This window comes from Pseudophryne corroboree, chromosome 1 (genome assembly GCF_028390025.1).
Source record: "Pseudophryne corroboree isolate aPseCor3 chromosome 1, aPseCor3.hap2, whole genome shotgun sequence".
Taxonomy (NCBI): Eukaryota; Metazoa; Chordata; class Amphibia; order Anura; family Myobatrachidae; genus Pseudophryne; species Pseudophryne corroboree.
This window is the reverse complement of record NC_086444.1, coordinates 369,778,818-369,805,525: the sequence shown is the minus strand read 5'-3', so window position 1 is coordinate 369,805,525 and position 26,708 is coordinate 369,778,818. Positions and strand designations below refer to the sequence as shown.

Genomic DNA, 26,708 nt, shown 5'->3' with positions numbered 1-26,708 from the left:
AGGACAATGTATGGTTCTGTTGAACTTGCAAAGATCCCATCTTGCAAAGATCTAGTATTTTTATCTGTTGTATTGTGTTTCGTCGGTCCCAGGCTTTGTCCATCCTGCCCAGTGTAATCCCATGTAGGGCATCTAATATTGCAGCCTCACCTGGCCCAAAAATGCTGCGACACTCTTTGGTTTATCTTCATGGCCTCTTTACTGCATGCAAAGCTAAACCTTTATACTTAGGGCCTAATTCATGTTTGTACGTACATTCTTAAGCATGTGCAATTTTCTCAGCTTCACAGCTGCTGATAATAGCAAGTGAAGCTGACGCCAAGGAATGAAAAGAGACACCCACTAAAGCTATTGCAAGCACATTCGCAATTACATACACATTTGCAGCCTATAGGCAAAAATGAGGAACGTTGGCTCTAAGGCTTGGCCTATGGCTACGCAAACTGGACACGGCAGTAGCGACGCATGTGCCCTATTTCTATACACAGAAATTCACAGCTGACAGCAACGCTGTAGAAAATGCCCATGACACGCCAAATTTTCCCAACCACTCCCGATTAACAAACGGTCACTTCCTGTCAATCACTAAACATCGGCCATTGCATGCAAACATGAATTAAGCCATATGTTCATAATTATCTGTACTGCATTATGTTCATACTTGAGTCCTCTTGGATAAAGAGCGCTATATTGGGCAGTACGGATGGTGTAATGGTTAGCATTACTGCCTCACAGCACTGAGGTCATGAGTTCGATTCCCACCATGTCCCTAACTGTGTGGAGTTTGTATATTCTCCCCGTACTTGCATGGGTTTCCTCCGGGTACTCCGGTTTCCTCCCACAATCCCAAAAATATACTGGCAGGTTAATTGACTCCCAACAAAATTAACCCTAGATTGAATGTGTCTGTGTGTACATGTGGTAGGGAATATAGATTGTAAGCTCCACTGGAGCAGGGACTGATGTGAATGGGCAAATATTCTCTGTAAAGCGCTGCAGAATATGTGTGCGCTATATAAATAACTGGTAATAATATATAAATAAAATTATTTTTTATTATTATTACTTGCAACTTCAATATATTGGATCAGGTGGACATGCTATACAATCCGGCATGTACAACCAGTGGTGTAACTACCGAAGGTACAGGGAGTGCAGCTGTATGGTGTCCGAGCTGCTTCCAGGCCTGCTGTTCCCCTTGCTCCCCTTGCACCCGGTCATGAGCTGCCTCCAAGGCCCACAGCTCCCCTCTTCACCCCTGCCCATGGTGAGAATGGTTGCCGATAACATCCCCCGCAGGCGGCAGCCATGCGTTGGATGTAGAGGGGGGTGCAAGGGCCCTTCCTGGCCAGCTCCAAGTCCCAGCTGCTGGTGATGCAATTCGCCGGTATTTAGGGGACGGGGCCTAATTCTGTGCAGTCTTCACCCCATCAGAGACCTCTGCTGTCATCAGGGCAGGTAATGTATCTCCTGCTCGTTCCCCCCCCCCCCCCCCTGAAACTCTCTCTCTTGCTCCTTTCTCTCTCACTCTCTCTCTCTCTCTCTCCCTCCCTGACACTCTCACTCTCTCCCTCACTCTTACTGATACTCTCCCTCCCTCCCTCCCTGACACTATCTCCCTCTCTCTCTCCCGCTCTCTTATTGATACTCTCCCTCCCTGACACTGTCTCTCCCTCCCTCTCCGATACTGCCCCCATCTCTCTCTCCCTCCCTGACACTCTCACTCTCTCCCTCACTCTTACTGATACTGTCCCTCCCTCCCTCCCTGACACTATCTCCCTCTCTCTCTCCCGCTCTCTTATTGATACTCTCCCTCCCTCCCTGACACTGTCTCTCCCTCCCTCTCCGATACTGCGGTGGGCCCCTTTTTTAATTCTCCAACGCTTTCTATTCCCTATTTCCTGCTTTTGGAAAAACACTCCCGGACTACACATGGTTGTCTTATGCACAGTACGGACATTAGGAGTGAACTTTTTCCCTTTCAATTTTCTCCCCCCACATCTCTCACAATAGGCCCACGGCCATACTACCCTGAATGCGCCCGATCTTGTCCGATCTCGGAAGCAGGTATGGCCTGGTCAGTATCAGGATGGGAAACCTCCTGAGAATACCAGGTGCAGTGGGCCCCTTTCTCTATAATTCCATCTTTCTATCTATTTTTAAAAAATTCAGTTCATTCAATCTTGCTACCATACTATGTTTCTATTGATACCTTTATTTCAAGGCATGCACAGTGATTGTTCTGGATATATTTACTTCATCAGAACACAAGGATACTTACCAAACACATTGCTTCTGATATTTTCACCTTTTCTCAATAACTTGTACCTCATTTGCTAAAAAGGTTAAACAAGTTTCTTTGCAAACATCAGACACGAGTCTCATAATCATTCCACATTAATCTCTTTTTATTTAAGAAACAATTAAAGGTTAAGTTTTATCACACATACCATTCATTTTATTTATACAAATCATTACAAACGAGTGCTCCCAAACAAGGGTTTTTTGTCTTTTCTCTTCTTTTCAATTGTAGTCCAATCTACAAAATTCCTGGGAGCACCGCCAATCAAAAGCAGTTTAAAACTTTTTTCTAACTGCACAGACATTGGTTTCTTTATGTTTATGTTATCTCTATATTCAGTTTAGATTGTTAAGACTAGTGCGGTTCCATATTGAATTTATTTGCATACTCTCCCTCCCTCCCTGACACTGTCTCTCCCTCCCTCTCCGATACTGCCCCCATCTCTCTCTCCCTCCCTGACAGTCTCTCTCTCTCTTTCTCTCCCTGACACTTCCGCCCATCTCTCTCTCCCTCCCTGACACTGGCCCTCATTCCGAGTTGTTCGCTCGCTAGCTGCTTTTAGCAGCATTGCACACGCTAGGCCGCCACCCTCTGGGAGTGTACAGTATCTTAGCTTAGCAGAAGTGCGAACGAAAGATTAGCAGAATTGCTACTAAATAATTCTTTGCAGTTTCTGAGTAGCTCCAGACCTACTCCTAGATTGCGATCAGCTCAGTCCGTTCCTGGTTTGACGTCACAAACATGCCCTGCGTTCGGCCGGACACTCCCCCGTTTCTCCAGACACTCCAACATTTTTCCCTGACACGCCTGCGTTTTTTAGCACACTCCCGGAAAACGCTCAGTTACCACCCAGAAACGCCCCTTTCCTGTCAATCATTCACCGATCAGCAGTGCGACTGAAAAGCGCCGCACGAACACCAGCAAATCTACTAAGTTTTGTGTTAAATAACTTAGCGCATGCGCTCTGCGTACCATGCGCATGCGCATTTAGCAACAAATCGCAGCATAGCGAAAATCGGCAACGAGCGAACAACTCAGAATGACCACCACTGTCTCTGTGTCTCCCATGATACTGTGCCTCCTCTCTCTCTCTCTCTCTCTCTCTGACACTGTCTCTCACACTAATACTGTCTCTCTCCATGACACCGTCTCGAACTCATCTAGACAGAGACAATTCATAGAAGAGAAGATATTAAAGCAGAACAAAGATTGGATACTTCAGCATGATGTCGATCCAAAACATACCTCAGCATCATCCACAGGAACTGAACAGTGTGATTTTGGAATGGACGCATAGGGGTATATTTACTAAATTGGAGATGTTCCCCGTAGCTACCAACCAGATTTATTTATCTAGTGCCTTCTAGAAGATAATAGCTAGAATCTGATTGGTTGCTATGGTCAACATCTCCACTTCTATAAACCCACACTTTAGTAAATGTACCCCCAATTCCCTAAACTGGAATATTATTGAAAACTGTTGAGGAGATCTCAAGCATACAGTGCAAACAAGACCTAATAATATTTCTGAGCCAGAAGAGTTCTGCCAGGAATTGTGGGAATAGATATAGATAGACTATTAGCTATCTGCAAGAAGTGTTGGAGAGCTGTGGTTTTTGTCAGAGGAGGTGTCACTAAGTGCTGTCTGAGAGAGTGCCTAATCTGTCACACATGCCAAGTCTACTTTTTAAAAAATCTGTTAAATTCAGCAACTCGATCGTAATTATCCTTTAAAATTTGCAGAACTAGAGCACATTCCAGTAAGTACCATTTAGATGTTGTGTTCAGTGCTTGATCAATCCTTATTAGGCTGATTAGGATTTAGTGTAGGGCATCAGGATTTGGGTGGCTCCACGCAGTTGACAGGGAAAAAAACTAAACCTTGGGGTGAAATTTAACAGCCTGCAAGCTGCAGACTGTACAGGACTTTGTGCAAGTCTGTCTGTATTTTTAAAGCAGCAATCATTTACACGGCAAAACCACATGATTTTGCAATGTAAATTATTGTCGTTTAAAAATACGGGCAGACTTGCACAAAGTCGCGAATAAGCTGCAACTCGTAGGCTATTAAATTTCACCCCTGGAGAAAGATAAAGTGGAGAGAGATCAAGTTCCAACCAGCCGGCTCCTAACTGTCAAACACAGCCTGTACCATGGCAGTTAAGAGCTGACTGACTGGTTACTTTATCTTCTTCCACTTTATCTCTCTCCAGGGGCCGGATGTAATAACGCCTGAGTTCAGTGGCCGTGCCAGATGCCGGCCAAGATGCCGGCCGAACTTAGACATTATACTAAAAGGGGAATCACTTACAAGGCAAAACCCTGCCATGTAATGGATCGCTCCTTTTAAAAATAGTTCAAGTTCGGACGGCATCCCGCATGACTGCCGAACTTGGGCACTATTACATCCAGCCCCAAGGCTTAGTAAATAGACCCCTAAGACTGAACTCATTCCATGCTGTTGGCAGCCACACAACTTAAGAAAGGATGCTAGTTATCCAGCACTTCTGCATGGTGTGGCGGGAAGCAGTTAGCTTCCCGACGGATGGGATCCCATCGGCCAATATACCAACGCCGGGATCCCAAGGGAGGACGCGAAGCCTGCATCTACATACCGACGCCACTCGGGATGCCGATGTCACATTACCGACAGCCAGCATCCCAATCGTCCTCACAGCGGGATGCGCTGGCACTGGCATCCTGCAGCGGCGGAGGGGGAGTTAGGTTTACGCAGGAGAAGAGGGGTTAGGGTTAGGGAGCAGAGACAGGAAGGTTAGGGACCGGGGAGGGAGGGTTAGGTTTAAGCACTTAGAAGGGGACGTTAGGCATCAAGTGGGAAGGGTTAGGTTTAGGCAGCGGGGAAGGGAGGGTTAGGGTTGGCACCAAGCGGGGAGGGTTAGGCACCCACAATGGAGGGCTAGGGTTACTGTAGGAATACTGACCACCGGCATCCCGTCGATCGGCAAATCATGCTATACCCGATGTGGCGGCGAAGTTTATAAAGTGATTGCCAGGCTGGGTCTACGCAACCTCGTAACTTAATTCTAAAATCTTAAGTGTATATGCAATGTGCTACAGCGCCACCTGGGTAGTTTGAAGAGCTGCATGCGATTATCTTTCGTCTTCCTTGCAGTCCCAGGAGGCAAATTCTACTTCCCACACGACCACACACACATCATTAGATGCCAAGCTCAGACATGTCAGTTGCGTAACATTTGTTACATGCACATGCGCAGTATGAATGGCGATTTCCTCAGCATACATATGTTCTCTGTGTCCTGTGCTCAGCAGCAGGTCTGTTTCTATTTTGGGCCCTAGTGCAAACACAACCCCCCCCCCCCCCCCCCCTCCCCAATAGTAAGTATGCCATTACTGTTGTGCCTAGGGGCAGCCTGACAGATAAATTTGCCCCTGGGTATAGGGAGAAATAGGTAACTTATGGCAAGCAATATTAAGAATAAGGGGGTAAGGGTTTAATTATTTATTGGGGTTACAATGAAGTTTTTTTAATGAGCCTATGGGGGAGGTATTTAGTGAGTAAATTCACATGAATAGAATTATTTGATGATGTTTGAGCTAATTAATAATCGGGATTATGAAGGTAATGATGGTAAAGGGGTTCATTATATTAATTACAATGACTGGAGTTGTTACAGTGATGCTGAAGTACTTAACTGACTTTTTTCCCCAAAAACCACTCAGAAACTGGGAGATTTTTTAGGACTGAATTAGGTTAAGAACATTTATTAAAAGTATGTCCAATACAATTTTCTTTTAAAAAAATAAATCACATTTAAAAAAAATAAAATCATTCCCCCCGCCCCCCCAAAAAATTGGCTTAAACATTGATGATCAGAACATTGCGACCACCGATGATCGTAACATTGCGACTTCAGTTTCCCGGCACAAGATACTTTCTGCAGCCTTCGGAGGTCCTCGGAAAGGTGAGGGTGCTTTTTTTATTTTACAGTTCCCAGCGTTTGATAGTGTCTGCAGCCATTGAGAGGGGGTGCTTCCAGGCAGACTGATCAGCAGTGATTGACAGCACGGCAGGCACTGGGGGGGAGTAAATCAGGAAGCAGAGGGACCGGAGGTCCCTCTGACAGCGGCAATTGCAGGAAGCTTCTCTTCCTGCAGTTGCACAGGGAGCTGACAGGTCACATCAGATGCAACCATGTCAGGTAAAGCCCAGCCTGGTGTGGTCACATATGATGAGGGAATGATAAAGGTGATCAAAAATAATAACTATTTATATATGTAATAACTATTTTCTCTACTGTATCACTATGTAGTTGTTGTCACGCATAACTTCTCTATTGTATGGTAGTCATTGGTATGTTCTCTGTATTACATGGCGGTCACTGCGATGTTCTGTATTATAACAACTACTTTCTCTACTGTATAGAGGTCACCCAGGGCCGTAACTAGGGGGGGGGGGGGGCTAAGGGGGCATGCGCTCCGGGTGCAGGAATTGATGGGGGTGCCGAGGAGTTAGAGGAACAGGGTTTTTTGGTTTTTACCAGCAGTGCTGTGCTGCTCCAGTGAGACAGCAGACTGCTCCCGGGGCAATGTCTCTGACCCACCTGTCTGCCCATAGTTGGCTCCGACGCTGTGCGGATGAGCTCCAGTACCTGGGATCTCTCCTATGCCAGCTACTGTCTTAAACTCTCTTCTTTGCCATGCAGTGCTGCGACTAGCGTGCAGTGAACTGTGCAAGCTATAGAAGTGAGCTGTTGGTGCTGTGTTTTTAAGCAGGCTATGATCCCTGCTGCCTGGCCAGCACCGACCGATGACAAGCTGCCGCCTACACACCATTGAGAAGACACGCTGTAGTGTAGTCAGGGCCGGCTCTAGGCATGTTCGACTAGAGCGGCCGCGCGGGGCGCCACCCTTAATGGGCGCCGCGCGCTGGCGCCGCCATAGTCTTACCTGGAGCCGGCCCTGTACACTGCAGGCAGCTCTCCCCGCCGTCCCCGGCCTTTCAAAACTGTGTGTGCGCTGCGCGGCGCCGGCGTCTGATGTCAGACGCCGGCGCAGCGCGCATTGAGCGCTCAAGCGGCCGGGAACAGTCGGTGCCCTCAGGCTCAACGGCAGCACGTCCCCTCCCAGCGCCGCCGCAGGTATTGTTGGGATCGTCGGGGCCGGGCACTGGCACTGTGTGTGGGGGCATATCTGTCACTGTGGGGGCACTGGCACTGTGTGGGGGCATTGGCACTGTGGGGGCACTGGCACTGTGTGGGGGCATTGGCACTGTGTGGGGGCATATCTGCACTGTGGGGGCACTGGCACTGTGTGGGGGCATATCTGTCACTGTGGGGTCATATCTGCACTGTGGGGGCATTTATGTATCTTGCACTGTGGGGGCATTTATGTATCTGGCACTGTGGGGGCATTTATCTGGCACTGTGGGGGGCATTCATTTATCTGGCACTGCGGGGGGGGGCATTTATCTGTGCACTGTGAGGGGGCATTAATGTATCTGGCACTGTGGGGGCATATCTGCGCTGTGGGGGCATTTATGTATCTGCACTGTGGGGGCATTTCTGGCACTGTGGGGGCATATCTGCGCTGTGGGGGCATTTATGTATCTGCACTGTGGGGGCATGTATGTATCTGGCACTGTGGGGGCATGTATGTATCTGGCACTGTGGGGGCATTTCTGTATCTGGCACTGGAGGGGCATATCGGCACTGTGGGGGTATTTATGTATCTGGCACTGTGGGGGTATATCTGCACTGTGGGGGCACTTATTTATCTGGCACTGTGGGGGGCATTTATTTATCTGGCACTGTGGGGGCATTTATTTATCTGGCACTGTGGGGGCATATCTGGCACTGGGGGCATTAATGTATCTGGCACTGTGGGGGCATATCTGGCACTGGGGGCATTAATGTATCTGACACTGTGGGGGGCAATAATGCATCTGGCACTGTGTGGGCACTTATGCATCTAGCACTGGGGGCATTTATGCATCTGGCAATGTGTGGGCATTTATGTATCTGGCACTGGGGGCATTTATGTATCTGGCCCTGTGGGGGCATATCTGGCACTGTGTGGGCATTTTTATATATGGCACTGTGTGCGCACTTATGTATCTGGCACTGTGTGGCCATTTATGTAGCTGGCACTGCTGGGGGGCATGTCGCGTGTAGCTGGCACTGCTGGGGGGGGCATGTCGAGTGTAGCTGGCACTGCTGGGGGGGGGCATGTCGCGTGTAGCTGGCACTGCTGGAAAGCATGTCGCGTGTAGCTGGCACTGCTGGGGGGCATGTCGCGTGTAGCTGGCACTGCTGGGGGGCATGTCGCGTGTAGCTGGCACTGCTGGGGGGCATGTCGCGTGTAGCTGGCACTGCTGGGGGGCATGTCACGTGTAGCTGGCACTGCTGGGGGGCATGTCACGTGTAGCTGGCACTGCTGGGGGGCATGTCATGTAGTGTTCCCGCTAGGCGTCTGTGGCTAGGCAATGTGTCTCAGTGCTCTCCCTGGTGCAATGCATCTCAGTGCTGTGCCTGGCGCAAAGTGTATAGGAGGTTCTACCTGGTGCAGTGTGTATTAGCTGCACTACTGTGTGGTGTAATGCAAATTGCCACTATTATGTGGCCACGTACCTTCCCCACGAAGTAACTCCCCTTAATTTTTGCTGCGCGCCTTCGGCGCGCACTGTCCATTCTTTGACATATAGGTATGGGAACAACAAGCAGCATGTACATCATTTTGCCCTCCTAACTTAAAAATGTGCCCTCCCTGTGATCAGCACCATGCCCTAAAAAGTGAACACTATCATGTGTAGCTGGCACTGCTGGGGGGCATGTCATGTGTAGCTGGCACTGCTGCGGGGCATGTCATGTGTAGCTGGCACTGCTGCGGGGCATGTCATGTGTAGCTGGCACTGCTGCGGGGCATGTCATGTGTAGCTGGCACTGCTGGGGGGCATGTCATGTGTATCTGGCACTATACTGGAGACATTGTGTGTAAGGAACACTACTGTGGCTATGTGTAAGGCTGCTAATTGTGTGAAAATATAGTTTGATGATATGAAGTTATGAGGCCACGCCCACTTTTCCAGAGGTCACACCCACTTTTCCGGGAGCACGCGCGCGCCTTCGGCGCGCGCATGGGGGGGGGGGCGCTTTTACATTTTCTCGCTCAGGGTGCTAGTAGGCCTGGAGCCGGCCCTGAGTGTAGTGGTGTAGTTTGCATGTTTTTTTTTTTTTTTGGTGGGGGGGGGGGGGCGGCAAATTACCGCCTTGCTCTGGGTGACGAAAATTCTAGTTCCGGCCCTGAGGTCACCTTCAACTATTCTGCATTGTATGGCTGTTACTGATGGGAGGCAAGCTGAGCCTTTACTCTTGGTGACACAGGAGCTAATAATGAGTATCTTGGAAAGGGTCTACAGTTGTGGACTGCCACATTTGCCAGATTTATTAAATTATGCTAATACGAATATCTGTTCAATCAATGTGGGAGATCGTGCTTGTGCAAGCAAAAAACTGTGATTGATTTTACGCCAGCTGCTGCAATTATCACCATTAGTATCTGCACTGGCACCAGCCCCATGCTAGATGCAGAAGACATATCTGAAATAGGATTCCATTCCTCATATGCACAATGTGGAATCACAGGAGCTTTTCATACAGACCCACAACACTCCAACGAAACTCCTATGATACTCCCAAAAGTCACAGTGGTTACATGCAATCACATTGTCACCGCTCAATTCACACCCCAAAATTCCCTTTTTCATGGAAAGACAGATCCAGCCAAGCTGCACCTGACTCAAAATAGGACTTACATATGCAAAGATGCATAAATCTGCATCTATGCTGTTGTCACAAAAATGCCCCTTAGGGGCAGTAGTGCAAGTAGAAAAAAATGATTAGTGGTACTGTATCTTTATCTGGCAACTATCAAAGCTCACGGTCCGTCAGCCAGTCAGGAGCCGTCACTGCTAGTCCATGAGCTCTTATTGGCTAATAAATCGGCACCTAATTTGAGATACACACGCCCGCCGGAGACCGGATTGAGCACTGAGGAACAGGAGAGGCGCACGCTAAGCTCTCCTCCCCTCAGACACATAGCGGCTGCAAGCAAGGTGGTCGGTGGTACTGCATACCGGCTGTCAATTTCTTACTGGTACACAGTACTGGCCCGTACCCCCATACTTGCAGCACTGTTTAGGGGAGCAGGAGAGAGAGACAAAAAGAGTGTAAGGGGGAGAGAGGAAAGAGAGGAGCAACAAGAGAGAGAGGGTGGGGGGGTTTCATGGAAAAAGAGGGAATGAGATAAAAAGATTGAGGAGTGAGATTGAGGGTGTCAGGGAGAAAGAGAGAAAGGGATGAGAGGGGAGAGAGAGACGACATCAGTGAGAAAGATGGTGTCAAAGAGAGAGAGAAAGTTGCCGGGATGCAATGCAGTCTGAGATCGCCGGAGGTGCAGGTTGCCGGCCGATCTCAGATGTTGTTTTAAAGGGACAATCACTTAAGTCATGCCTTGTAAGTGACTGCCCCTTTAAAAAAAACGTCCGAGATAGTCCGGCAACCCGCAACTCTGGCGATCTTGGACTGCATTGCATCCTGCCGCGTGTGTCAGAGAGAGGAGGGGGAGGAGAAAGAAAGGGAGGTGAGCGAGAGGAAGTGAAAGACATTGAGAGTCTCTGGGAGGGAGAGAGAAAGTGAGGGCAGCAATAGAAAGTGTCGGAGAGAGAAAGAGGGAAAAACAGAGGGGGAAAAAGAGAACGAGAGAGGGTGTCAGGGAGAAAGAGAGAGAGTGTCAGATATAGAGAGAAAGCATGGCAGGGAGAGAGACAGTGTCAGTGAGAGAGGGTGAGACAGTGTCAGGGAGCAGGAGAGATAGTATCAGGGGGAGAGAGAGTAAGGGAGGGAAAGAGAAACACAGTGTCAGGGAGGGGGATAGAGAAACAGTTTCAGGGAGAGGGAGACAGTGTCAGGGAGAGAGGGAGAGAGACAGTGTCAGGGAGAGAGATAGAGATATACAGTGTCGGGGAGAGAGAGAGAAAGAGAGAAAGAAAGAAAATGTGTCGGAGAGGTAGAGAGATTGTCAGGGAGTGAAAGAGAGCGGGAGTGTGTCAGGAAGAGTGAGGGAGAGAGTGAGAGTATCGTCAGGGAGAGAGAAAGAGAGAGAGGAGCAGGAGAGAGGGAGAGACAGAGAGACGTAGGTGGAACAAGCACTACCTGACTTCTTCAGATGTCTCTAATGGGGCGGACACTTCCCGACATTAGGCCACGCCCCCTAAGTAACCAGGATTCGTGGGACAGGGAGCTGGCCGGCTGGTGCCCCCCCTGCTGCACTCTCCATGTGGCTGCCACTGCCCTGCCTCGGGAGAACGGAGGTTAGTGATATCAGCGGCGGCCATTCCCGTTCTTAGCAGGAGGTGCAGTGGCAAACACAGGATTTCTTGAGAGGGGTTTCCAAACCTCAGTCCACAATCTCCCACTCTGCATAACATTGGAGCATAAGAACCTAGTACCAAACCTGGACATTAATGTAAACATTGGTCTTTTTATACACTGGATAGTATATGGAATATAGTATTAATATTTAACACTATAGATGATCTATAGCATAGGCTGTACCAAATAAAGTGGTCAGGAAAAGGTTAAACATTGCATAATAAATAAATAAATACACAAACATAATAGAACCAGTACTGCACTTTGTAAGCACACATTCTCCCACCTCATGGTAAGGCTCCTGTCTCTTCTTCCAGGTAGCTATTCTCTGGTCCAGTGCACTGAATAAGGACTCAGATCCATTCACAAAACAAACTTGGTAAAAGAAGCTGCTACCACTGGGCATGTGCAGCAGCTCTGCTCTGTCCCTTAAACTGCATAATGTGACGGCAGCTCTAGTAATTGTATTATATACCATTGCTATAGTTGTCATAATGTGAGCAACTTGCCAAGAGGAGGGGTGTTTCTGGGCGACCGGAACACCCCCCCCCTCCCCTGCTTTTGCCTACGGGGTGGGTGAGCGGGAGATACGGACCTAGGTGGTGCAGAGGGAGCAGCGGGCCCTCAAAGCAGCCAGGGTCCCATAGCAGCTGCACCCCCTGCACCCTCGATAGTACACCAGTGGTAACTGATGCTCTCAGTATTATATGGTGGTCACTCTGATGTTCAGTATATTACAAGGAAGTTACTGATGCTCCCTGTATTGTATGGCAGTCACTGTGTTGTCTTCTGTTAGATGTGGTAACAACTACTCTCTCTACTGTACAGAGGTTACTCACAACTACTCTGTATTGTATAGCTGCCACTGATGCTTAGAGATGAGCGCCTGAAATTTTTCGGGTTTTGTGTTTTGGTTTTGGGTTCGGTTCCGCGGCCGTGTTTTGGGTTCGAACGCGTTTTGGCAAAACCTCACCGAATTTTTTTTGTCGGATTCGGGTGTGTTTTGGATTCGGGTGTTTTTTTCCAAAAACACTAAAAAACAGCTTAAATCATAGAATTTGGGGGTCATTTTGATCCCAAAGTATTATTAACCTCAAAAACCATAATTTACACTCATTTTCAGTCTATTCTGAATACCTCACACCTCACAATATTATTTTTAGTCCTAAAATTTGCACCGAGGTCGCTGTGTGAGTAAGATAAGCGACCCTAGTGGCCGACACAAACACCGGGCCCATCTAGGAGTGGCACTGCAGTGTCACGCAGGATGGCCCTTCCAAAAAACACTCCCCAAACAGCACATGACGCAAAGAAAAAAAGAGGCGCAATGAGGTAGCTGTGTGAGTAAGATTAGCGACCCTAGTGGCCGACACAAACACCGGGCCCATCTAGGAGTGGCACTGCAGTGTCACGCAGGATGTCCCTTCCAAAAAACCCTCCCCAAACAGCACATGACGCAAAGAAAAAAAGAGGCGCAATGAGGTAGCTGACTGTGTGAGTAAGATTAGCGACCCTAGTGGCCGACACAAACACCGGGCCCATCTAGGAGTGGCACTGCAGTGTCACGCAGGATGGCCCTTCCAAAAAACCCTCCCCAAACAGCACATGACGCAAAGAAAAAAAGAGGCGCAATGAGGTAGCTGTGTGAGTAAGATTAGCGACCCTAGTGGCCGACACAAACACCGGGCCCATCTAGGAGTGGCACTGCAGTGTCACGCAGGATGGCCCTTCCAAAAAACCCTCCCCAAACAGCACATGACGCAAAGAAAAAAAGAGGCGCAATGAGGTAGCTGACTGTGTGAGTAAGATTAGCGACCCTAGTGGCCGACACAAACACCGGGCCCATCTAGGAGTGGCACTGCAGTGTCACGCAGGATGTCCCTTCCAAAAAACCCTCCCCAAACAGCACATGACGCAAAGAAAAAAAGAGGCGCAATGAGGTAGCTGACTGTGTGAGTAAGATTAGCGACCCTAGTGGCCGACACAAACACCGGGCCCATCTAGGAGTGGCACTGCAGTGTCACGCAGGATGGCCCTTCCAAAAAACCCTCCCCAAACAGCACATGACGCAAAGAAAAAAAGAGGCGCAATGAGGTAGCTGTGTGAGTAAGATTAGCGACCCTAGTGGCCGACACAAACACCGGGCACATCTAGGAGTGGCACTGCAGTGTCACGCAGGATGTCCCTTCCAAAAAACCCTCCCCAAACAGCACATGACGCAAAGAAAAAAAGAGGCGCAATGAGGTAGCTGACTGTGTGAGTAAGATTAGCGACCCTAGTGGCCGACACAAACACCGTGCCCATCTAGGAGTGGCACTGCAGTGTCACGCAGGATGTCCCTTCCAAAAAACCCTCCCCAAACAGCACATGACGCAAAGAAAAAAAGAGGCGCAATGAGGTAGCTGACTGTGTGAGTAAGATTAGCGACCCTAGTGGCCGACACAAACACCGGGCCCATCTAGGAGTGGCACTGCAGTGTCACGCAGGATGTCCCTTCCAAAAAACCCTCCCCAAACAGCACATGACGCAAAGAAAAAAAGAGGCGCAATGAGGTAGCTGACTGTGTGAGTAAGATTAGCGACCCTAGTGGCCGACACAAACACCGGGCCCATCTAGGAGTGGCACTGCAGTGTCACGCAGGATGTCCCTTCCAAAAAACCCTCCCCAAACAGCACATGACGCAAAGAAAAAAAGAGGCGCAATGAGGTAGCTGTGTGAGTAAGATTAGCGACCCTAGTGGCCGACACAAACACCGGGCACATCTAGGAGTGGCACTGCAGTGTCACGCAGGATGTCCCTTCCAAAAAACCCTCCCCAAACAGCACATGACGCAAAGAAAAAAAGAGGCGCAATGAGGTAGCTGACTGTGTGAGTAAGATTAGCGACCCTAGTGGCCGACACAAACACCGGGCCCATCTAGGAGTGGCACTGCAGTGTCACGCAGGATGTCCCTTCCAAAAAACCCTCCCCAAACAGCACATGACGCAAAGAAAAAAGAGGCGCAATGAGGTAGCTGACTGTGTGAGTAAGATTAGCGACCCTAGTGGCCGACACAAACACCGGGCCCATCTAGGAGTGGCACTGCAGTGTCACGCAGGATGTCCCTACCAAAAAACCCTCCCCAAACAGCACATGACGCAAAGAAAAAAAGAGGCGCAATGAGGTAGCTGACTGTGTGAGTAAGATTAGCGACCCTAGTGGCCGACACAAACACCGGGCCCATCTAGGAGTGGCACTGCAGTGTCACGCAGGATGTCCCTTCCAAAAACCCCTCCCCAATCAGCACATGATGCAAAAAAAAAGAAAAGAAAAAAGAGGTGCAAGATGGAATTGTCCTTGGGCCCTCCCACCCACCCTTATGTTGTATAAACAAAACAGGACATGCACACTTTAACCAACCCATCATTTCAGTGACAGGGTCTGCCACACGACTGTGACTGATATGACGGGTTGGTTTGGACCCCCCCCAAAAAAGAAGCAATTAATCTCTCCTTGCACAAACTGGCTCTACAGAGGCAAGATGTCCACCTCATCTTCACCCTCCGATATATCACCGTGTACATCCCCCTCCTCACAGATTATCAATTCGTCCCCACTGGAATCCACCATCTCAGCTCCCTGTGTACTTTGTGGAGGCAATTGCTGCTGGTCAATGTCTCCGCGGAGGAATTGATTATAATTCATTTTAATGAACATCATCTTCTCCACATTTTCTGGATGTAACCTCGTACGCCGATTGCTGACAAGGTGAGCGGCGGCACTAAACACTCTTTCGGAGTACACACTTGTGGGAGGGCAACTTAGGTAGAATAAAGCCAGTTTGTGCAAGGGCCTCCAAATTGCCTCTTTTTCCTGCCAGTATAAGTACGGACTGTGTGACGTGCCTACTTGGATGCGGTCACTCATATAATCCTCCACCATTCTATCAATGTTGAGAGAATCATATGCAGTGACAGTAGACGACATGTCCGTAATCGTTGTCAGGTCCTTCAGTCCGGACCAGATGTCAGCATCAGCAGTCGCTCCAGACTGCCCTGCATCACCGCCAGCGGGTGGGCTCGGAATTCTGAGCCTTTTCCTCGCACCCCCAGTTGCGGGAGAATGTGAAGGAGGAGATGTTGACAGGTCGCGTTCCGCTTGACTTGACAATTTTGTCACCAGCAGGTCTTTCAACCCCAGCAGACCTGTGTCTGCCGGAAAGAGAGATCCAAGGTAGGCTTTAAATCTAGGATCGAGCACGGTGGCCAAAATGTAGTGCTCTGATTTCAACAGATTGACCACCCGTGAATCCTTGTTAAGCGAATTAAGGGCTCCATCCACAAGTCCCACATGCCTAGCGGAATCGCTCCCTTTTAGCTCCTTCTTCAATGCCTCCAGCTTCTTCTGCAAAAGCCTGATGAGGGGAATGACCTGACTCAGGCTGGCAGTGTCTGAACTGACTTCACGTGTGGCAAGTTCAAAGGGCATCAGAACCTTGCACAACGTTGAAATCATTCTCCACTGCGCTTGAGACAGGTGCATTCCATCTCCTATATCGTGCTCAATTGTATAGGCTTGAATGGCCTTTTGCTGCTCCTCCAACCTCTGAAGCATATAGAGGGTTGAATTCCACCTCGTTACCACTTCTTGCTTCAGATGATGGCAGGGCAGGTTCAGTAGTTTTTGGTGGTGCTCCAGTCTTCTGTACGTGGTGCCTGTACGCCGAAAGTGTCCCGCAATTTTTCTGGCCACCGACAGCATCTCTTGCACGCCCCTGTCGTTTTTTAAAAAATTCTGCACCACCAAATTCAAGGTATGTGCAAAACATGGGACGTGCTGGAATTTGCCCATATTTAATGCACACACAATATTGCTGGCGTTGTCCGATGCCACAAATCCACAGGAGAGTCCAATTGGGGTAAGCCATTCCGCGATGATCTTCCTCAGTTGCCGTAAGAGGTTTTCAGCTGTGTGCGTATTCTGGAAAGCGGTGATACAAAGCGTAGCCTGCCTAGGAAAGAGTTGGCGTTTGCGAGATGCTGCTACTGGTGCCGCCGCTGCTGTTCTTGCGGCGGGAGTCCATACATCTACCCAGTGGGCTGTCACAGTCATATAGTCCTGACCCTGCCCTGCTCCACTTGTCCACATGTCCGTGGTTAAGTGGACATTGGGTACAACTGCATTTTTTAGGACACTGGTGAGTCTTTTTCTGACGTCCGTGTACATTCTCGGTATCGCCTGCCTACAGAAGTGGAACCTAGATGGTATTTGGTAACGGGGGCACACTGCCTCAATAAATTGTCTAGTTCCCTGTGAACTAACGGCGGATACCGGACGCACGTCTAACACCAACATAGTTGTCAAGGACTCAGTTATCCGCTTTGCAGTAGGATGACTGCTGTGATATTTCATCTTCCTCGCAAAGGACTGTTGAACAGTCAATTGCTTACTGGAAGTAGTACAAGTGGGCTTACGACTTCCCCTCTGGGATGACCATCGACTCCCAGCGGCAACAACAGCAGCGCCAGCAGCAGTAGGCGTTACACGCAAGGATGCATCGGAGGAATCCCAGGCAGGAGAGGACTCGTCAGACTTGCCAGTGACATGGCCTGCAGGACTATTGGCATTCCTGGGGAAGGAGGAAATTGACACTGAGGGAGTTGGTGGGGTGGTTTGCGTGAGCTTGGTTACAAGAGGAAGGGATTTACTGGTCAGTGGACTGCTTCCGCTGTCACCCAAAGTTTTTGAACTTGTCACTGACTTATTATGAATGCGCTGCAGGTGACGTATAAGGGAGGATGTTCCGAGGTGGTTAACGTCCTTACCCCTACTTATTACAGCTTGACAAAGGGAACACACGGCTTGACACCTGTTGTCCGCATTTCTGGTGAAATACCTCCACACCGAAGAGCTGATTTTTTGGGTATTTTCACCTGGCATGTCAACGGCCATATTCCTCCCACGGACAACAGGTGTCTCCCCGGGTGCCTGACTTAAACAAACCACCTCACCATCAGAATCCTCCTGGTCAATTTCCTCCCCAGCGCCAGCAACACCCATATCCTCCTCATCCTGGTGTACTTCAACACTGACATCTTCAATCTGACTATCAGGAACTGGACTGCGGGTGCTCCTTCCAGCACTTGCAGGGGGCGTGCAAATGGTGGAAGGCGCATGCTCTTCACGTCCAGTGTTGGGAAGGTCAGGCATCGCAACCGACACAATTGGACTCTCCTTGTGGATTTGGGATTTCAAAGAACGCACAGTTCTTTGCGGTGCTTTTGCCAGCTTGAGTCTTTTCAGTTTTCTAGCGAGAGGCTGAGTGCTTCCATCCTCATGTGAAGCTGAACCACTAGCCATGAACATAGGCCAGGGCCTCAGCCGTTCCTTGCCACTCCGTGTGGTAAATGGCATATTGGCAAGTTTACGCTTCTCCTCCGACAATTTTATTTTAGGTTTTGGAGTCCTTTTTTTACTGATATTTGGTGTTTTGGTTTTGACATGCTCTGTACTATGCCATTGGGCATCGGCCTTGGCAGACGACGTTGCTGGCATTTCATCGTCTCGGCCATGACTAGTGGCAGCAGCTTCAGCACGAGGTGGAAGTGGATCTTGATCTTTCCCTAATTTTGGAACCTCAACATTTTTGTTCTCCATATTTTAATAGGCACAACTAAAAGGCACCTCAGGTAAACAATGGAGATGGATGGATTGGATACTAGTATACAATTATGGACGGGCTGCCGAGTGCCGACACAGAGGTAGCCACAGCCGTGAACTACCGCACTGTACTGTGTCTGCTGCTAATATATAGACTGGTTGATAAAGAGATAGTATACTCGTAACTAGTATGTATGTATAAAGAAAGAAAAAAAAACCACGGTTAGGTGGTATATACAATTATGGACGGGCTGCCGAGTGCCGACACAGAGGTAGCCACAGCCGTGAACTACCGCACTGTACTGTGTCTGCTGCTAATATATAGACTGGTTGATAAAGAGATAGTATACTCGTAACTAGTATGTATGTATAAAGAAAGAAAAAAAAACCACGGTTAGGTGGTATATACAATTATGGACGGGCTGCCGAGTGCCGACACAGAGGTAGCCACAGCCGTGAACTACCGCACTGTACTGTGTCTGCTGCTAATATATAGACTGGTTGATAAAGAGATAGTATACTCGTAACTAGTATGTATGTATAAAGAAAGAAAAAAAAACCACGGTTAGGTGGTATATACAATTATGGACGGGCTGCCGAGTGCCGACACAGAGGTAGCCACAGCCGTGAACTACCGCACTGTACTGTGTCTACTGCTAATATATAGACTGGTTGATAAAGAGATAGTATACTCGTAACTAGTATGTATGTATAAAGAAAGAAAAAAAAACCACGGTTAGGTGGTATATACAATTATGGACGGGCTGCCGAGTGCCGACACAGAGGTAGCCACAGCCGTGAACTACCGCACTGTACTGTGTCTGCTGCTAATATATAGACTGGTTGATAAAGAGATAGTATACTCGTAACTAGTATGTATGTATAAAGAAAGAAAAAAAAACCACGGTTAGGTGGTATATACAATTATGGACGGGCTGCCGAGTGCCGACACAGAGGTAGCCACAGCCGTGAACTACCGCACTGTACTGTGTCTGCTGCTAATATATAGACTGGTTGATAAAGAGATAGTATACTCGTAACTAGTATGTATGTATAAAGAAAGAAAAAAAAAACCACGGTTAGGTGGTATATACAATTATGGACGGGCTGCCGAGTGCCGACACAGAGGTAGCCACAGCCGTGAACTACCGCACTGTACTGTGTCTGCTGCTAATATATAGACTGGTTGATAAAGAGATAGTATACTCGTAACTAGTATGTATGTATAAAGAAAGAAAAAAAAACCACGGTTAGGTGGTATATACAATTATGGACGGGCTGCCGAGTGCCGACACAGAGGTAGCCACAGCCGTGAACTACCGCACTGTACTGTGTCTGCTGCTAATATATAGACTGGTTGATAAAGAGATAGTATACTCGTAACTAGTATGTATGTATAAAGAAAGAAAAAAAAACCACGGTTAGGTGGTATATACAATTATGGACGGGCTGCCGAGTGCCGACACAGAGGTAGCCACAGCCGTGAACTACCGCACTGTACTGTGTCTGCTGCTAATATATAGACTGGTTGATAAAGAGATAGTATACTCGTAACTAGTATGTATGTATAAAGAAAGAAAAAAAAACCACGGTTAGGTGGTATATACAATTATGGACGGGCTGCCGAGTGCCGACACAGAGGTAGCCACAGCCGTGAACTACCGCACTGTACTGTGTCTGCTGCTAATATATAGACTGGTTGATAAAGAGATAGTATACTCGTAACTAGTATGTATGTATAAAGAAAGAAAAAAAAACCACGGTTAGGTGGTATATACAATTATGGACGGGCTGCCGAGTGCCGACACAGAGGTAGCCACAGCCGTGAACTACCGCACTGTACTGTGTCTGCTGCTAATATAGACTGGTTGATAAAGAGATAGTATACTACTAATATTATATACTGGTGGTCAGGTCACTGGTCACTAGTCACACTGGCAGTGGCACTCCTGCAGCAAAAGTGTGCACTGTTTAATTTTAATATAATATTATGTACTCCTGGCTCCTGCTATAACCTATAACTGGCACTGCAGTAGTGCTCCCCAGTCTCCCCCACAATTATAAGCTGTGTGAGCTGAGCAGTCAGACAGATATATAATATATATAGATGATGCAGCACACTGGCCTGAGCCTGAGCAGTGCACACAGATATGGTATGTGACTGACTGAGTCACTGTGTGTATCGCTTTTTTCAGGCAGAGAACGGATATATTAAATAAACTGCACTGTGTGTCTGGTGGTCACTCACTATATAATATATTATGTACTCCTGGCTCCTGCTATAACCTATAACTGGCACTGCAGTAGTGCTCCCCAGTCTCCCCCACAATTATAAGCTGTGTGAGCTGAGCAGTCAGACAGATATATATAATATTATATATAGATAATAGATGATGCAGCACACTGGCCTGAGCCTGAGCAGTGCACACAGATATGGTATGTGACTGAGTCACTGTGTGCTGTGTATCGCTTTTTTCAGGCAGAGAACGGATTATAAATAAAAGTGGTGGTCAGTCACTGGTCACTATCAGCAAAACTCTGCACTGTACACTACTGAGTACTCCTAATGCTCCCCAAAATTAGTAAATCAAGTGTCTAAACGGAGAGGACGCCAGCCACGTCCTCTCCCTATCAATCTCAATGCACGTGTGAAAATGGCGGCGACGCGCGGCTCCTTATATAGAATCCGAGTCTCGCGATAGAATCCGAGCCTCGCGAGAATCCGACAGCGTCATGATGACGTTCGGGCGCGCTCGGGTTAACCGAGCAAGGCGGGAAGATCCGAGTCGCTCGGACCCGTGAAAAAAAACATGAAGTTCGGGCGGGTTCGGATTCAGAGAAACCGAACCCGCTCATCTCTACTGATGCTCTCTTGTTTTTTTTTGGTAGGGCTGAGCTGAGACTTTGTCCCTGGTGACAGAAAGCCTAGCTTCATTCTGACTGATGCTGAATGTATAATATGGCAGTCACTGTGATATTACCTGCTTTACATGGAAGTCACTGTGTTGTTCTTTGTATTATATGGAAGTCCCTGATGGGCTCTGTATTATACGGTGCTCTCTATTGTATGGCGACACTGATGCTCTCAATATTATATGGTGGTCCCAGCGACGTTCTCTGCAGTATATGGAATTAACTGTGTTGTTCTCAGCAGTGGCCTATATATAAAGGATGCAGTGTGTGCAGTGCACATGGGCCCTTCAGGTCCAGGGGGGCACACACTGCACCCATTTCTTCAGTCCAGCGTCAGCTCGGCAAAATCAGAGCCGCAGCTCAGAGACTATGTTGAAGACTAGAGGAGAGGAGGGGGCAGGGTTGGGCTGGGGCATGAAGGGCCCACCGGGGGAATTCTGTTTTAGGGGCCCATACTTAAGGTTGTTGCCAGGCTCCAGTGGGGGTATGGCCAGCCACCACAGAGGTTTGGATAACCATTACAGAGTACAAGTTCTGTGCCCCTTGGTAAATATATAATAAAATTCTTGTAAAGTGTAATGTAACATATGTATAATGCATAATTTATGTACAATAGGGGGGTAATTCTGAGTTGATCGCAGCAGCAAGTTTGTTAGCAATTGGGCAAAACCATGGAGGTCATTCCAAATTGTTCGCTCGCAAGGCGATTTTAGCAGAGTTGCTCACGCTAAGCCGCCGCCTACTGGGAGCGAATCTTAGCATCTTAAAAATGCGAACGATGTATTCGCAATATTGCGATTACACACCTCGTAGCAGTTTCTGAGTAGCTCCAGACTTACTCGGCATCTGCGATCAGTTCAGTGCTTGTCGTTCCTGGTTTGACGTCACAAACACACCCAGCGTTCGCCCAGACACTCCTCCGTTTCTCCGGCCACTCCTGCGTTTTTTCCGGAAACGGTAGCGTTTTTTTCCCACACGCCCATAAAACGGCCTGTTTCCGCCCAGTAACACCCATTTCCTGTCAATCACATTACGATCGCCAGAACGATGAAAAAGCCGTGAGTAAAATTACTAAGTGCATAGCAAATTTACTTGGCGCAGTCGCAGTGCGAACATTGCGCATGCGCATTAAGCGGAAAATCGCTGCGATGCGAAGATTTTTACCGAGCGAACAACTCGGAATGAGGGCCTATGTGCACTGCAGGGGTGGCAGATTTAACATGTGCAGAGAGAGTTAGATTTGGGTGTGGTGTGTTCAATCTGCAATCTAAATTGCAGTGTAAAAAATAAAGCAGCCAGTATTTACCCTGCACAGAAACAAAATAACCCACCCAAATCTAACTCTCTCTGCACATGTTATATCTGCTTCCCCTGCAGTGCACATGGTTTTGCCCAACTGCTAACAAAATTCCTGCTGCGATCAACTCAGAATTACCCCCTAGGATAGAGTCTAGAACGTGATCCCTAGAGGAGGATGAGGGCCCATAGGCAGTGGGGCCCACCGGTGGTTTCCCTGTTCCCCTGTGGGCCAGTCCGACCCTGGAAGGGGGTCTGGACGCAGACTACACACATGCTATATACAGTATAGTCCACATCGCAAGGAAAATCGCACTGTGTGTATGCATCTATAATAGAGCCTGTATACTCAATTCACGAGATGAACTGTATTTAAATATTCTATAATAGAAACAACTGCTGTGATAAAGGATGAGTTGTAATAAAGTATAACCTTACTCAAGGCACACATAATAATAGTAATTGGAATCTGGACTGGTGGCCACTTAAAACTCTTTTTCAGTCAAGATGTTTTAAAGACTGAAACAAGAATGGCAAAAGTGTGAAACACAAAAAAAGTAAATCAAATAATATAGGTAGGGATCTTTGTGAACTTTCTGCAACCCATAAATGTGTTAGAAATATTTTTATTTTTAGTGAGGTGCAGTGTACGTGGGCTAGGAATCAGTACAGTGACATAGTAAGTTCAGTGTACGTATGTGTAAGAAAGGCAACGTGTGTATGTGTGTGCGTGAGACACAGTGGCCGGCAGGGGAGACAGTAGTGACTGAGGAGTGTGACACAGGAGGGAGGGGGAGGGAAGAGGAGGAGGAGGGACAGAGCAGCACAGCAATTTGCGGAGACTGGCAGTCGTCGGCAATGTGCCTTTGGAGCACAGATGAGGGCACCGGTCTGAACGCTCTCCCATCGTGTGAGGAGAAGCCCAGGTTTCCCCAGATCAGAGGTAAGAGTCAGGCTGCTCTATGGCTCATGGCTGGAGCCTGAGGTTGCGCTTAGCAGAAGCAGACATAGGTATACTCTTATGCTCTGCTTGGTATGATTTGAGCAGAGTGGCACTCAGTGTCCCTAATGGACTTTTGTGAAAGACCAAAGGATAATTACACATCACCTGTGTAATCATCAGGATGCACAAGATATGCAGCTGTGGTTACGGAATATAATGGCACTTTATACTTGTTTTTTTTGTTGCAACAATATTGCTGTAGTCTACAGTATATATTTATATTATACATACGAGAATGTGATGATTATATGAGGGATAGGAAGTTACAAGGAGATTGCATTGGGACAGAACAGTGCTTTTGGGAAACTTGTATGAGTTAAGATCACAGATAAACAAAATGTACTTCTAAGTAGAAGTATATATCTGGGATTAGGTAACAATGATCGGTGATTGTTGTCTTTAGCTACACACAGAATAATAACTGAGAATAATATAAAGTGAGTTTTAATAAGACTTTTGAGATTTTCCTGGATTAGATAGGTGTTAGGTATTCAGTGATAGTGTTAATGTTAGAGTGGGCTAGGCTTGTGTTGTTGGAGGGTTCTGCCTACCAGGCATCTATGCAATAAGTGAGCCACGGCAGGGATCTATGCAGGAAGATGGATGGCTGTTTTAAACATCATCTGTAGAGTTGTACACTGCCATTACTTTAGCTGGCATTCCTGGAGAGAATATGTTGGTTGCATTAAGAGAACAATGTGCACATCTGGGGCTGGCAAATCCTAGTTGCCTGTGATAACATATTTGTATGTTTAGTACTGTATTATTGATGTTTTGGATATGTTGCTATATTTTGTGTGTATATTTGTGCTATGCATACATAGCATATGAGCTGTGGGAATTGCGATATGTTTATGTAATATGCAAGTTCTTGTTTACTCACAGTGTACACTATCTGTGCCCTGCACCAGTCACAGATCTGAGGGCGTTTAAGTGCTTTGTGCTGATAATATGTGTAAAGAGGGAGGGTAAACAAGACACAGAACTAGCACTCTAGACAACTGATACTGCTGGGTCTTGACCACATACTGTAATCACGTCTTTGTAACTTCAATACAATTGAACCACTAAATCAATATTATGATTATCTACATAAAAAAGTTCCACTTCTATTTTGGTAATGTTTGCAGAGCTGTGTATATGTGATGCATTTATGTTATTCTTATTTTTTTATTATGATGTCAAACCTTGAAATGAGTCTACGATGTTCACAAACCTGACAGGAATGTTATTATAGTTCTAGACAATTTTTATAGTCTTTGGTGTATTCATGTACTACGTTGTGCAACAAACATAATATTCTAGTACAGTATTTTTATGTTTATTTACATCATTCCTCTCCCCGCCAGGAATTGGGAATTGCTGTATTTTACATACCAAGATGTGGAACATGGGAATATATGATGGAAGAAGGCACTAGTGACACCAAGAGTTCTACTTCTCAACCAGTATAGTGTAGCCGATCGGTGCCAGGACTACACCCTGCATACCACAAAAAAAGGAAGAGCTGCTGCAGCAATGACTGATGAGGCACCACCGCTCCTTTACCCCATGCCAACATCACCATGTTAGAGGTGGGGAATGAAACTTACACGGCGGACCTGATCTATATAGTCTTAGAAGTGATCATTGCCATTTTGGCCATTCTTGGCAACGTGCTGGTGTGCTGGGCTGTGTGCATTAACAGCAACCTACAGAACGCAACAAACTATTTTGTGGTGTCACTGGCTGCAGCAGATATTGCAGTGGGTGTTCTTGCCATCCCATTTGCTGTCTCAATTAGCACCGGATTTTGTGCCACTTTCCACGCCTGCCTTTTCATTGCGTGCTTTGTTTTGGTGCTTACACAGAGCTCCATTTTTAGCCTTCTTGCAATTGCCGCTGACCGCTATATTGCCATACGCATCCCACTCAGGTGAGTCATTCTGGTTTTTCCTTGTTTTAATATAAGTATTTGGCAAAATGTATCAGTAATAGCTTATTTGTACAGCCATGATCTGGGATAATATATAACAAAGCTTTTCACAGATATCAAGAGAGCAGCAGCAATAATATATCCCATAATTATTTAAAACCATTATTATGCCCCACAGAAGTAATATTGATTGATGTTCTGTAAACAGTTTAAGCAATCTCCCCATGGGATGCAGTTAGCATGCCGGCAGTTGGGATGCCAGTGATCGTGTGACCGACGCCGGAATCCCTACACCACTCAGAATCCCGGCGCCGGAACACTGGACACCAACAACCCAAAGTTGAATATCGGGGTGACTGTTAGGGTTAGGGCCTGGGAGGGGGGGTGTAGGCTTTGGGTTAGGCACTAGAGGGGTTGGGCTAGTCCTAGCTGCCACCCCTAGCCCCCCCGCCCAAAGTCTTAGACCTAGCGGCCAACCCGGTTTCTTAACCCTAGCCGCCACCCCCCGAATCTTAGCTCTAGCCACCTCCCCGGACAGGGGAGAGGTAAAATAATTCCTCTGTTCCCTGTCGGCATTCTCATTGTCGGGATGCCGGTGTCGGTCATGTGACCGCTAGCATCCCGGCCGCACAAACCCCCCTAATAGGCACATTTTTTTCTCCTATTTATATGCTGCATATAGTGGCTTAGAACTATACCTTACATATAACATCTCTCTACCTATAACTATATAAGTTAAATGTACTGGGTATAATCACCCAAACAGCTTCAGTATATAAAATTGGAATCCCCTTAGTATTTTAGACAAAACACATTGTTATATCATTGCTTTGCCTTACACTGGCAGCCAATCTCCAGTGCATGGTGTAGAGGCTGCCTGGGTGGGAACAGCAATGTTATAGCCAGGACTCAGCCCCATAAGTTCTAAAGAACAAATAAGGCAAGTGCATTACAACATGTTTTACTCACAATTCTACACACGCACATTCTGTACATATATATCGCTTCTTGTAAACGCTTTATAGTCAGTATATATCGCCTTTCTTCTACTATTTTATTGTATGTACCTATAACTAGCACATTTTTCCATAAAGTATAACCCCTGCATTACACTCCCTCTATTGCTCTTTACAACCATGTCATTCCGAATGATCCACTTCATTTGCCTTTACAGCCCATGCTCTTAGTGATATGCCTTCATTCTTTTACCGACATTTATTCCCAGTGGCT

The 26,708-nt window shown here is 47.4% G+C and overlaps 1 protein-coding gene across 5 annotated transcripts in view; it reads left to right on the top strand.

Annotated features, from left to right (window-relative positions):
- ADORA2A (adenosine A2a receptor) overlaps nt 1–26,708 on the top strand; it is a 43,451-nt gene that overhangs the window by 6,649 nt on the left and 10,094 nt on the right. For 2 of the 5 annotated variants that reach the window (XM_063913043.1, XM_063913045.1), the window contains exon 2: nt 24,913–25,478. In XM_063913043.1, the coding sequence (XP_063769113.1) occupies nt 25,129–25,478 (350 nt within the window). In that variant the 5' untranslated portion in view covers nt 24,913–25,128. Of the gene's footprint in view, nt 1–23,383; nt 23,504–24,213; nt 24,310–24,912; nt 25,479–26,708 lie in introns of those variants that run through there. The other 3 variants (XR_010169270.1, XM_063913041.1, XM_063913044.1) reach the window with 3 other exon arrangements.